This window comes from Heterodontus francisci, chromosome 41, assembly GCF_036365525.1.
Source record: "Heterodontus francisci isolate sHetFra1 chromosome 41, sHetFra1.hap1, whole genome shotgun sequence".
NCBI classification, from domain to species: Eukaryota; Metazoa; Chordata; class Chondrichthyes; order Heterodontiformes; family Heterodontidae; genus Heterodontus; species Heterodontus francisci.
Window position 1 is genome coordinate 19,547,504 of NC_090411.1, and position 13,045 is coordinate 19,560,548.

General features: G+C 43.1%; 1 protein-coding gene across 18 annotated transcripts in view; it reads right to left on the bottom strand.

The window, feature by feature from the left end:
• Positions 1-13,045, bottom strand: part of l3mbtl2 (L3MBTL histone methyl-lysine binding protein 2) — a 158,345-nt gene that overhangs the window by 89,199 nt on the left and 56,101 nt on the right. For all 18 annotated transcript variants that reach the window (XM_068019423.1, XM_068019420.1, XM_068019413.1 and 15 more), the window contains exons 13-15: positions 9,920-9,999; positions 5,944-6,178; positions 101-169 (exon numbers count right to left, since the gene is read on the bottom strand). In XM_068019423.1, coding sequence (XP_067875524.1) covers positions 101-169; positions 5,944-6,178; positions 9,920-9,999 — 384 coding nt within the window. The remainder of the gene's footprint in view (positions 1-100; positions 170-5,943; positions 6,179-9,919; positions 10,000-13,045) is intronic.

Sequence of the window (13,045 nt, forward strand, 5' to 3'; positions counted from 1 at the left end):
GTGAGTGCAGAAATGGAGACTCGCATTTCTGGTCAACTCTATGCCCTAAAGCAGCACTTAATCCTGCGGCTTCATTCTGAAAAAAAATGTTAGAACTTACTTTTCTTCCCAAAGGGTTTCCTCTTTGGCTTGATGGCTTCCGTCGGTTTGCTGACAGGTGTTTTAGCAGCTGTGTACAAAGTAAAGAAAAGAAATATTTGATGTACTGTGACAAACACACATATATCTAAATACAGCCTGGACAGACTAGATGCAGGAAGGATGGTCCCGATGGCGGGGGAGTCCAGGACCAGGGGTCACAGTCTAAGGACAAGGGGTAAACCATTTAGGACTGAGATGAGGAGGGATTTCTTCACCCAGAGAGTGGTGAACCTGTGGAATTCTCTACCACGGAAAGAAGTTGAGGCCAAATCATTAAATATTCAAGAAAGAGTTAGATATAGTTATTAGAGCTAAAGGGATCAAGGGATACAGGGAGAAAGCGGGAACAGGGTACTGAGTTTGGATGATCAGCCATGATTGTATTGAATGGCGGCGCAGGCTCGAAGGACCAAATGGCCTACTCCTGCTCCTATTTTTCTATGCTTCTATGAGAGTACACAACATAAACATTAAGGCCACAAGCAAAGAAAAAGGACAAGATCTATAGTTCCTCTACTCATGTCCATTGGTGTATAGCAACCAATGGAGCATATACTATGTTACGACCAGGGGTCTAGGGGTTCCCTCTCAGCATTTTCCTGGTTTGGCCGTAACACGGTTTAATTTTTAAAACACCGTGTTTTTAGCTTCCCCTCAGTGAATCCTTGTTCACTGTTCTCCAATTGTAATGGCAAAGAAATCAACCAGACAAGTTTTCTTAGATTTAAACAAGAAAGGTGTAAGCTTATTAACCTTAAAAAATAATTTGGTTAAAAAAGACGCGAGGCGACCATACTAGCATGCATACGCGATGAACACACACATAGATAAAGAAAAGGAGAAAGGATCAAGGGGAAAGGTTTGAAGCAATAGCTGGAGTTCATTTACTGTCTTTTGAGTGCGATGTGAAGACTTTAGGTTGCAGTTAAATCGTGCCGCCTCATTGGCACCCAGTGCACACTTTCAAACTTGTTTCAAAGGTTTTCTGTCTTCTGGAAATCCAGTTACAGTCTCTTCTTTTCGTGAGACAGGGAGATACCTTCCTTCTCTTTTGTCTTCAAATTGCAGTCTGACCCAAACTGCTCTGCGAACACAATTCAAACCAAACCTGGGCCAGCATGCCAGTCATGTGATCAGCCTTTTTCCTGAAACAACCTGCCTGGCGTGTTTTGTGGATCCTTTCAATCTTAGTAGACATCCTCAGTAGAGGGCTGGAATACTGGCTTTCACACAATGTCTTGCAATCAAAATCAATTTGTTTAACTGAATCAGGGGGGAGTTCCATTGTCTTCTCCATGCAACTGTCTCTTAGAATGCAAATGTTTCCAGCCACTGTCTTGTTAGAATGCAGGAGCAGCCATGTTTTCAGTCCAGGAAGAGTTTAAAATTAATGTTCCATATGACAAAATTAATCTGCCGCATTCTTGGCAGGTAAGGTTTTCATCACAAGGTTAGCATTATTTATCCAGGATGAACTCTTTGGCTTAAAAGTTTGACTTTCTCTTTTCAGGAATTTTCTCCCTGCCCTGCTCTCACCATGCCACCGAGAGGGTGGTTGATGACTTACACTGGGCTTCTGCCCTGGTTGTTAATGGCACAGTTCAGACTGCAATCAGATGTTTTTATTCTATTCTTCTTACCTCTGTACTGATCGCCACTCAAGTGGTTGAGTAGGCAACATGCACCCTATGCTCTGGTTCTGCTGTTATTCCCTGATATTTCTGGGGTGATCCATGGCTGATATTACCTGTGGAGAAAAGCACCTGACCCTCCACCATTTTGCCACCTCCTCAGGAGAGCAAGGCTGAGGTCAGGAACTCACTCCATCCTCCTCCTCCTCTAACGTCTACCTCTGTGGCACTCCCCTAGTTTGGCTTCATTCCCCATGTTCTCACAAACACGCATTGAATCACAGAATGATGGGCTCTTTAGCTGAGCTATCTAATTAATCGCACTCCCCTGCTCTTTTCCCCATAGCCCTTTATTTTTAAACACTCCGTTTACCCAATTTTCTTTTAAAAGTTACGATTGAATCTGTTTCTACCACCCTTTCAGGTAGCGCATTCAGATCACAACTTGCTGAGTAAAAAAAAAGTTGCTTAATCTCACCTCTGGTTATTTTGTCCATCACCTTAAATCTGTGTCCCCTGGTTACCGAAAACTGGAAACGGTTTCCTTATTTATTTGTCAAAACCAATCATGATTTTGAACGCTGCTATTAAATCTCCTTAACCTTCTCTGCTCCAAGGAGAACAATCCCAGGTTCTCCAGCAACTCCCTCAGCTCCCAATTGACTACTCTAAATTTACTGTTGCCCCTTGGTTTAAATATTTCTTGTAATGTCTACTCTTCTCTCCCCTTCAGAAATATCTTCAGTTCTTCCCGTGGCCTTCCTGCTTCTTTTCCCGGTTGCCAAGGGACAGTACGTTGACATCATTCGTAGGCATAGGGTCGGCTTTTACACATTTACTGGCCGCATCCAGCTGTACCGCTCTGTCCCTTGACCATCAGTCACCAGCCCGCTGGCCAACCCAGCGCTTTGGTGACATCGAGTCCTGAATGTCTAAGAACTTCATCAGCATAGTAAGAGCAATACTGAACCTATTCTGTTTGGCTTCCACCAAAAACTGCACATTAGCTTCCAATTCCATCCCCCTTCCTAGCAGATCACTCAGGCTGAACTTAACCAGACATCTGAGCATTCTGCAGTGATTTGGAACCCTGGATTATTTTTCTCATCCTTAGCCACTGAAGTAGAGGCCTGCTCAGGTCGAGAAAAAAGAACCCGACCCAAACCCAATCGAACCACAGCCACCAGCGATCCAGCTAGAGTCCCTCCGAATTTGCCCCGAGCCCAACCCGCCCATCCCTTGACTATAATGTGATAGTGACATCACTCGCTCACTGCACAGACTCAGTTTTGTCCCGGACTCCCGGCTCAGGTACATTTTTAATTTCAATACTTACCAGAAGAGCACTTACTGTGCTGACCTGACCCGACCCAGAAAGCCGTACCCTGAAGATGGGACCGACCCAGCCCCGACACGTGTCGTCGGGTTCGGGTTGGGTAGCAGGCCTCTATACTGAAGCCAATTTTGTGCCCTAACTACTCATCCAGAAAACCAGACAAGTCTGTAGAATCCAGGGGTCAAACATGGCACCTTCTATTTGCCTGGCTCTAACCTCACTCTACAAAAACTTGAAATTACATAGTGCCTTTAACCTAAAAAAATTCCAAGATTCTTCACAAATAAGAGGGAAATCAGACAGGTGATTTTATTGAGGTGTATATGATAAAGAGACTAAATTGTGTTTGTATACACAGCTCAATAGTTTCAGGAGCATCACAGATCAACAGTCTCAATAATCCAATGCCAGATCTATGTTAGATGTTAGGAGGTGGTTCATTTCCCAGAGAACAGTGGACCTGTGGAACGCATGTCTGCTCGTTCAGTGGTCATCATTTGCTGAATTCCTTCAAGCAAGAGCTCGGCCTGTTACTTGTTGGGGCAGAGATCACCTCATACAAGTGGGAGGTACTATATGACATTAATCAGGACCAGAGTGATCTCCTGGACTAGTTCTGATTGGGAAAGGCAGAGAGAATTTTTGATCTGTAAAAAACAGATTTTTGCCCTTAAATGGCCTGGGCTTTTTAAAATCTGGATTTCTGCCTCTCCCAGGAGATCACATGGCTTTTGGGTGGGGTGGAGAGTCTATAGTTATACACAAGGTTTGGCAATTGTGTGGGTCAGGCTGGATAGATGGGCCAGTAGACCTTCTCCTGTCATTTTTCATATGTTTGTATGAGAACAGACACTGAGCCAGGCTGCTAGAGATTAGGATGGGTGACAGAAAGCTTGTTCAGCGATGGGTTTTGAGGAGGTTTTTAAAGAGGAGAGATAGGTGGAGAGTCCAGAATTCTGAGGTGGATAGTTCCAAAGAGCAGGACCAAGGCATCGGCCAGCACAGTTACCAACATAGATAGCCAGAATTAAATGAATGGAGCATTCAGGAGAGTACACAGGGCCGGAAGAGTATTCAGAGAATGGGGTGGTCAAGGCGATAGAGTTATTTCGAGATGAGAAGAAAGGTTTTGATTTTAATGTATGGGGCACATTAGCAGCCAGCTAAGCAAGGACCACAGGTATGGGCAAGCAGGACAAAATGTAGAACAGTTTATATGTGGCAGAAACAAAAACAAGAAATGCTGGAATCACTCAGCAGGTCTGGCAGCATCTGTGGAAAGAGAAGCAGAGTTAACGTTTCGGGTCAGTGACCCTTCTTCGGAACTGACAAATATTAGAAAAGTCACAGATTATAAACAAGTGAGGTGGGGGGGGGGCAAGAGATAACAAAGGAGAAGGTGCAGATTGGACCAGGCCACATGGCTGACCAAAAGGTCATGGAGCAAAGGCAAACAATATGTTGATGGTGTGTTGATCTGCACCTTCTCCTTTGTTATCTCTTGCCCCACCCCCACCTCACTTGTTTATAATCCGTGACTTTTCTAATATTTGTCAGTTCCGAAGAAGGGTCACTGACCCGAAACGTTAACTCTGCTTCTCTTCCCACAGATGCTGCCAGACCTGCTGAGTGATTCCAGCATTTCTTGTTTTTGTTTCAGATTTCCAGCATCCGCAGTATTTTGCTTTTATTATATGTGGCAGAGTTTGAACAGGATATACTTATGGAGTGTGGTGGGCAATAGGCTTGCAAGGAACACGTTAGGTAGTTCAGTGTGGAGGTAATGCAGGCATTTTTTTCAGTGGCAGAAGGCAGCAATGCTCAAGGCAGGAATAGGTTTTTGACAAGTGATCCGATATGGAGTTTAAAGTTTAGTTCAGTGTTGAATAAAAAGCCAAGATTAACAACTTTCTGGTTTCATCTGAAGTAATAGCTAAAGATTAGAATAGGATCAGTGGCAAAAGAGCAGAATTTGTAGTGGGGGTGGAAGATGTTTAACTGAAGGAAAACAGGACTCAACCAAAACAAACAGGCAGTCTGACAGTAAAGAGATAGCGAGGAGTCGCAAAAGTGGTGAGAGACAGGGCTGAGCATCATGAATGTACATGTGAAAACTGACTCAACATCTGTGGACGCTGCTGCTAAGGATATATAAAGATGAAGGAAGAAAGTATAGCTCCTTGAGAAATTCTAGAGGCGACTGTGTGGTGGGAAAAGACAGACTTGCATTTCTATAGCGCCTTTGGCGAACACAAGATACCCCAAAGTGATCACAGCCAATGAATTATGTTTGAGGTAAAGTCTCTCTTGTAATGGAGGAAACATGCCATCTAATTTGTGCACAGCAAGCTCCCACAAACAACAATGTGATAATGACCATTTGTTAGTTGAGAGGTGTCCTAGGACACCAAGGAGAACTTCCTTACTCTTCTTCGCCGTTGTATGGGATCTTTTACATTTGCCACAGAGAACAGACGAGGCCTCAGTTTAACATCTCATCCAAAAGACCGCACCTTCAACAGTGCAGATCTCCCTCAGTTCTGAACTGGAGTGTCAGCCTAGATTTTGTGTTCAAATCCTGGGAGTGGAACTTGAACTCCCAACATTCTGACTCAGAGGTGAGAGTGCTACCACCTGAGCCATGGCTGAAAAGAGGACAAAATAATGAAGATGCACTGGCTACATTTAGAGGTAGAATGGAACCATGCAGGGTGAGTCACATGGAGCTAGACACCACTATCAACTTAATAAACTATGAGAGTTAGAAAAATAATTCTGAAAATAAAACATTCTTCCTTTCTCTGAATAGCACAAGTGGTAATTTTGAAAGCTTACCTGGAACTACAGGTGCTTGGAGCTGATAGCCAGTCAGCTCACACCAGCCCACTGGATACACATCTGGTGACTCGCAATCTACCCATTGATCATATTCATCGTCCCACCCATCAAAATGGATCCGCAACAGACGGTTCACTACGCGTGACACCGTGGCAACACAGATTAGGTGAGGCTCCATCAGGTCGACAGCCTCAAGTTTCATTCCAGGTTCAAACCCATGATATGGAATGTCCTGAGAAAGTACATGACAATCAGAGCTTCTTATATCCTTATAATACTGCAGACTTCTTGACATTTAGTAAAGCAAGTCATATTTTTCCACCCTTTTGCTCTTTAGGTCTCTGGCCCATCGTTTGCACCATAGACCCGAGGAACTTAAGTGGGCAATCTGACACATCACGCTTGCTCAGGCATGTCAATTCCACCTTTTTAAAATCCTAATTTCCCACCATTTCACCAACATTTTTAATACTTCTACTCCTCAAAGCAAGAAGCCAGCTCCTTATTGTGCCTTTTGGGGCAGTGCATTCCACATTCTCCCAAACATTCACTTGAAGAATATTTCCCTTGATTCATTTTCAAATGTCTTAGTCCACATTTTAAGGGTACGTCCCTTAGTTCTGGATAACCAATTAGTCCCTATCTGACTCATCAACTTACATCATTATTTTAAACACCTGTATCAGAGTATCCTTTAACCTTCTGATCTCTAGTGAATGCAACCCAACTTTGCCTAGAAATGAGAGAGAAAAACAGACAGGCAACATGCTCCCAAATCTCTGACAATGTTGTTTTGTAACCAATCACAAAAAGAGATATGCAACGGGCCCTTGGGGATCTGAGACTCCTCTTTACCGCCTTCCCTCTCTATGAGAAAGGACCCAGCCTCAGCGGAGAGAGGGACCTTAAGATAATTAGCATGAACATGCACCCTCCACATCAGTAAAGATTCACTGAGAACAAAGTAGCACAGAGGGAGGCCATTCAGCCCATCATGTCTGTGCTAGCTCTCTGACAGTTGCACTTTCCTGTTCTTTCCCAACAGGCATGTATTTTTTTCCTTTAAGTAGGAGATCAATTCCCTTTTGAAAGTTACTATTGAACCTGCATCCACCACCCTTTTAGATCATAAACACTGAGCCACATAAGGAGATACTGGAGCAAAAGCAAAATACAACAGATGCCGAAAATCTGAAATAAAAACAGAAAATTCTGTTAATACTCGGTAGGTCTGGCAGCATCTGTGGAGAGAGAAACACAGTTAACATTTCAGGTCTGTGAACTTTAATCAGAACTGGGAAAAGTTAGAAAGGTAATAGGCTTTGAGCAAGTGAAAGCGGGGAGGGTGGGAAAACAAACAAAAGGGAAGGTCCGTGATAGGGCAGAGGTCATCTGCCATTTTATTTCTCCACCTTGCTCCCATTATGACCTTTCCGTCCTTTGGCTGCTGCAGTGATCCAATGAAGCTCTTGAGGAACAGCACCTCATCTTTCGACTGGGCGCTTTACAGCCTTCTGGACTCAATAATTTTAGATCGTAACCTCCGTCTCCATTTTGTTTCATGTTGTTTGCTAGTTTGGTTTTATCCTCTGGCTTTTTAAAAAAAATTTTTTTATTTAGAGATACAGCACCGAAACAGGCCCTTCGGCCCACCGAGTCTGTGCCGACCATCAACCACCCATTTATACTAATCCTACACTAATCCCATATTCCTACCACATCCCCACCTGTCCCTATATTCCCCTACCACCTACCTCTACTAGGGGCAATTTATAATGGCCAATTTACCTATCAACTGCAAGTCTTTGGTGGTGGGAGGAAACCGGAGCACCTGGAGGAAACCCACGCAGACACATGGAGAACTTGCAAACTCCACGGAGGCAGTACCCAGAATTGAACCCGGGTCACTGGAGCTGTGAGGCTGCGGTGCTAACCACTGCGCCACCTATTTCCTTTACTTTGTGTTCTAATGGCAGCTATTCACGATCCTGCCATTCACACCTCTTCCAGACGTATCTTTTGTTTCTTTATTTGTTCCTTTGGCCTCGCACCATGAAAACTTTTGTCACAATCTCTCCTGCCCTTCATCCTACCACAGATCTTCACTTTTGTTGTTCTTCCCACCCTCCACCGTTCCACTTGTTCAAAACCTATTCTTATGAACGCTGGACTTTATAGCATGGCGATGTTTAAAAAAAAACTGTGATGTTTAATGCAGTGTAAATTCTACCCAGAGACAAGCCAGAGATCTTGGTTACCACAAGATCAAGGAACCCAGATCAAAGACCCTTTTGAAAGGATGGCACAAGGTTGTAACACCTAAAGGACAATAGGTTTCGCTCTACCAGACTTAGACTGTAAACAGGGAGTCAGGGGCTCTAAAAATGCAAATTTGAGTTGAAATTTTTAACACCTGGAAACAAAGGGAAGCCCAGGTGGTTTTGCTATGGCCAGACTTACGGACTCAGAATTGTAAACGGCAAACGACAATTGACTTTTGATTCTGGATAAATTCAACAAGCTTTCCTAAGTCTGGAGGCAGGCAGGCAGAAAGGAAGACACTAAAAAACCAGCAGGAGCTGCTCAACCTAAGCAGATGGCTGCTCTCAGAACACTGATGCAGCAAAAGGCTGCTAAGATTTGAACCTGGTTCGAAGGCTCAAGGTTTGCAGAGGAGAAAAGACCAACAGGGTTTCCAGCAGTTGCCTTATGAACAGAAGACCAGTCGAGTGTGTTCGGAAGAAGTGAGTGAGGGGGATATCGGCTTTTGTTAAGGACACTAGGAAATCCAACCCATTGCAACTGGGAGGAGTATGGGACTTTTAACCGCAAGGATACTTTTTTGCTGAGAACACTGTATAATGTATAAATGTGGTGTGGGGTTTGCAAGTGTGTTTTTAAGTTTTTTGGAAATACCTTTCTCTGTAATTTAGCGTATTAGCTACCTACTAAGTACTATTCAGTTAATGTCGAATTATAGTTTAGTTATTATAGTAAAGGTCTTAAGACATGATATCTCTAAAATGATCTGGGGAGCTCACACTTCTCATTTTACAATTAATAGTCTCAACGCCATTACATTTTTAACTTGTCCCAGTTCTGATGAAAGGTCACAGTACTGAAATGCTAACTGCTTCTCTCGTCACACATGCTGCCAACCTTCGGAGTGTTTCCAGCATTTCCTGTTTTCATTAAGTGGATACTGGGACCGGTAAAGAGGAAGGTTTTAAGGAGGGTCTTCAAGCAAGAGGGAGAGGTAGATAGGTGGAAGGGCTCAGAGAGACAATTACAGAACCTAGAACCAAGGCAACTGAAGGCAGAACCGCCAATGGGGGAGCAATGAAAACTGGTGACGTGCAAGAGGCCAGAATTAGAGAAGCACAGAGATCTCAGAGTTGGTGGGCTGAAGGAGGTGACAGAGATAGGAAGGGGTGAGATTATGGAGGGATAGAAAAACAAGGAAGAAAATTGTTAAATCAAAGGGCCACTGGAACGGGAGCCAATATAGGTCAGCGAATGAGAATGGGACATGGTGTGAGTTAGGATACAGGTAGCAGAGTTTTGGACATACCCTATTAAATACCTTTATCATTTTAAGCACCTCAATTAGATTATCCCTCGACCTGTTAAACTGAAGGGAATACAATCTTCTGGAGTCACTCCTCTAAACTGTAGTTGATAATTCTGCAATGCCATTTCCCAACTATAAAGAGACAGAAATTAAAAATCTATATTAGTGGGGAATCATGGTACTCAGCCATATTAATCAGGTAGGTCCTAGTTTCCACTGTGATTCATGTGGCGTTTACTGATCTCAGCCGGTGTGGTGGTGATGCAGGCAGTGCGATTAGCCTCAGTAAAACCTGGACCAGGGAGATAGAGAGAAGAACCCATCAACTCGGGTCCTCACTGGTCTTCCGCAGCCAGTGGACACTGCTATAAAATCATGGGGGAAGATATTCTGGTTACTCACCCTAATGAATAGACTCGCAGGGGCTGCCATGGCACCAGTCTCTCTTAAATATGTATCCCAGTCAAAGGACTTCTCACAACCTGGAATCAGCAAATAGAAAAGCTCACGAGCAGGAAATAATTTTTTGACCATGCAGCAAAACAGACTTGAGGATAACTAGGTACGATTGAGACACTTGGACAAGGTGCTCATTTATCGACGCCGTTACAACAGGGTGTCCATTAAATAATACTAGCATTTGAGCAGGAAGTTTTCAAAGCTCTGGTGGAAGATGCAGTTGAAGGGGAAGAACGAACACAGCAGGAGGCCATTCATCTTCTCGATCCTGTTCCACCATTCAATGAGATCATGGCTGATCTGGATGTTAACTCCATCCAACCACCTTTGCTCCATATCCCTCAATACCCTTGGCTAGCAAAAATCTATCAATCTCAGACTTAAAATTATTTATTCAGCTAGCCTATACTACTTTTTAAAGAGTGCTCCACACTTCCAGCACCCTTTGCATGAAGAAATGTTTCCTAACTTCTCTCCTGAATAGATTGGCTCTGGTTTTATGGTTATGCCCCCTTACTATAGACTCAGATCAACCCTATCAATTCCTTTCAAAAATCTTAAAAACCTTAATCAAACTACCCGTTAACCTTCAATATTCTAGGGAATACCAGCCTAGTTTATGTAATCTTTACTCATCCACTAATCTACTACAATAATCTTCAGAGCCTTGGCAACATTCTGATAAATCTGCACTGCTCTCCTTCCAAGGCCAATATATACTTTAAGGTGCAGTGCCCAGAACTGTACAAAGTACTCCAGATGTGGTCTAACCAGGGCTTTGTACAGCTGTACATTTGACTCAATATTTCCATAAGTGGTTCAGTGTAATTTTTTCTTTATAATGTTCCTTTGGAAAACCTTGGCACGTTTTATTACGTTAAAGGTGCTATTTAAATAAGTTGCTGTTGTAGCTGTAACAAAACTTCCTTCCCTTTATATTCTAGTCCACTAGTTATAAAGGTTAACATTGCATTAACTTTTTACATTACTCTTTGTATCTGATGACTGCATTTTAGTGATCGGTGTACCTGGACCCCTAAATCTCTGAACCTCCACTGTTCCTAGCATTTCACCATTTAGAAGATACACAGATCTATCCTTTTTTGGTCCAAAATAGATGACCTGACATACCTGCACTGAAATCCATCAATCATAGGTTTCGCTCACTCATTTAATCTATCAATGCCTCTTTGTAATTTTACTCCCATTCACACTACTTACTTGTGTGAATCGGCAAACTTGGATACATGGCTTTTTGTTTTACAAGTCATTAAACATAATGAACAGTTGAGAACCCAGCACATATCCTTTGTGGGGCATCTCTAGTCAGCTTATTCCAATGAGAAGACATACCCATTATCCCTACTTTGTCTTCCACTGCCTAACCAATCTCTTAACCAGGAAAATAATTAGTCTTCAATTCTATGAGCTTTAATCATTGTTACGAAAGTGCTTCTATTTTTTTTTAAGTATATATTTCTGATGCCATTTTTAAATTGTGAAGATGGATTCATTGGAAGGCTGAAGATTTGATAGAAGCTGGACTTTGTCTTGTAGTTAATAGTTCATTGAAAGGACACTGAGATGGTGTTTAAAAAGAGCCTTGTTGGAAGTCATGTGCTTTAAGCAATAAACAACAGAAACCTTGGTGACCTGGGGAAAATATTTTACAGAGAAGTGACAGGTTAAGATTTATAGGGGTCAGGAGGCTTGACTCCTGAGATACTGTTTTTGGTTTCACTTTGGACAGTGTGTTGGGGTGTGAACTGTTTTGAAGACAGTTGGAGAATACCAGCCAAGACAGCAGCTACCATCAGCTCACCCTCTTCCATCTCTGAGAACTTCCTGAGAATCAAGTGTAAAAAATAGAGAAACTGATGCTTCATTTCGCCTGAAAAGCCTGCCAGAAACATCTGATGCCGCATTTCTCCTGGAAAGCGTGCTGAACTGATCCTCAATGTCGCCTGCAAAGAACTGCTGTAGAAAGATCCCAGTGACAGCTGTATTTGGGATGCCAGACCAAAAAGGGACAACTGACATATTTCCATTTTTTTTTCTTCAAGAACTAGCAAGTATTTGGCCAAAGTATTCTTTTTTGCCTTTTTTTTTTGTAATAGACCGCTGCAGAGAGAATTTCTGTATTTTTTCTCAGTGAGTTTATATGTGGGGAATTTAAAAAGGGGAACATTCATATTTCAATCTGTGTGTTAATAGAAACATACATAAAAACATGGGATGTCTTGCTGCAATTATACAGGGCCTTGGTGAGGCCAAACCTGGAATATTGTGTGCAGTTTTGGTTTCCTTATCTGAGGAAGGATGTTCTTGCTATAGAGGGAGTACAGCGAAGGTTTACCAGACTGATTCCTATGATGGCAGGACTAACGTATGAGGAGAGATCGAGTCAGTTAGGATTATATTCGCTGGAGTTCAGAAGAGTGAGGGGGGATGTCATAGAAACCTTTAAAATTCTAACAGGACTTGACGAGGTAGATGTAGGAAGGATGCTCCCGATGGTGGGGGAGTCCAGAACCAGGGGTCATAGTCTAAGGTAAACCTTTCAGGACTGAGATGAGGAGAAATTTCTTCACCCAGAGAGTGGTGAGCCTGTGGAATTCGCTACCACAGAAAGCAGTTGAGGCCAAAACATCGTATGTTTTGAAGAAGGAGTTAGATATAGCTCTTGGGGCGAAAGGGATCAAAGGATATGGGGGGGGAAGCAAGAACAGGTTACTGGAGTTGGATGATCATCCATGATCATAATGAATGGCGGAGCAGGCTCGAAGGGCCTACTCCTGCTCCTATTTTCTACGTATGTTTCTAGGCTGCGTTTGCTGACAACGCAACCACTAGGTGGCACAGTACTGACACTTGAACAAATGCAGTCTCATCGACTGAAGTGTCACTGTCTGTGATGTCTCAGGTAGCTGCCAGTAATAAAGATGGCACTGCTCAATTTATCACAAAAAACAAATTAAACCCAAACCCTTCAGTGGCTGCAATTACCGCCTCCATCCCACCCCAACAGTATCCTGTTCCCTCCTACCATCACCACTTCTCTTCACCACT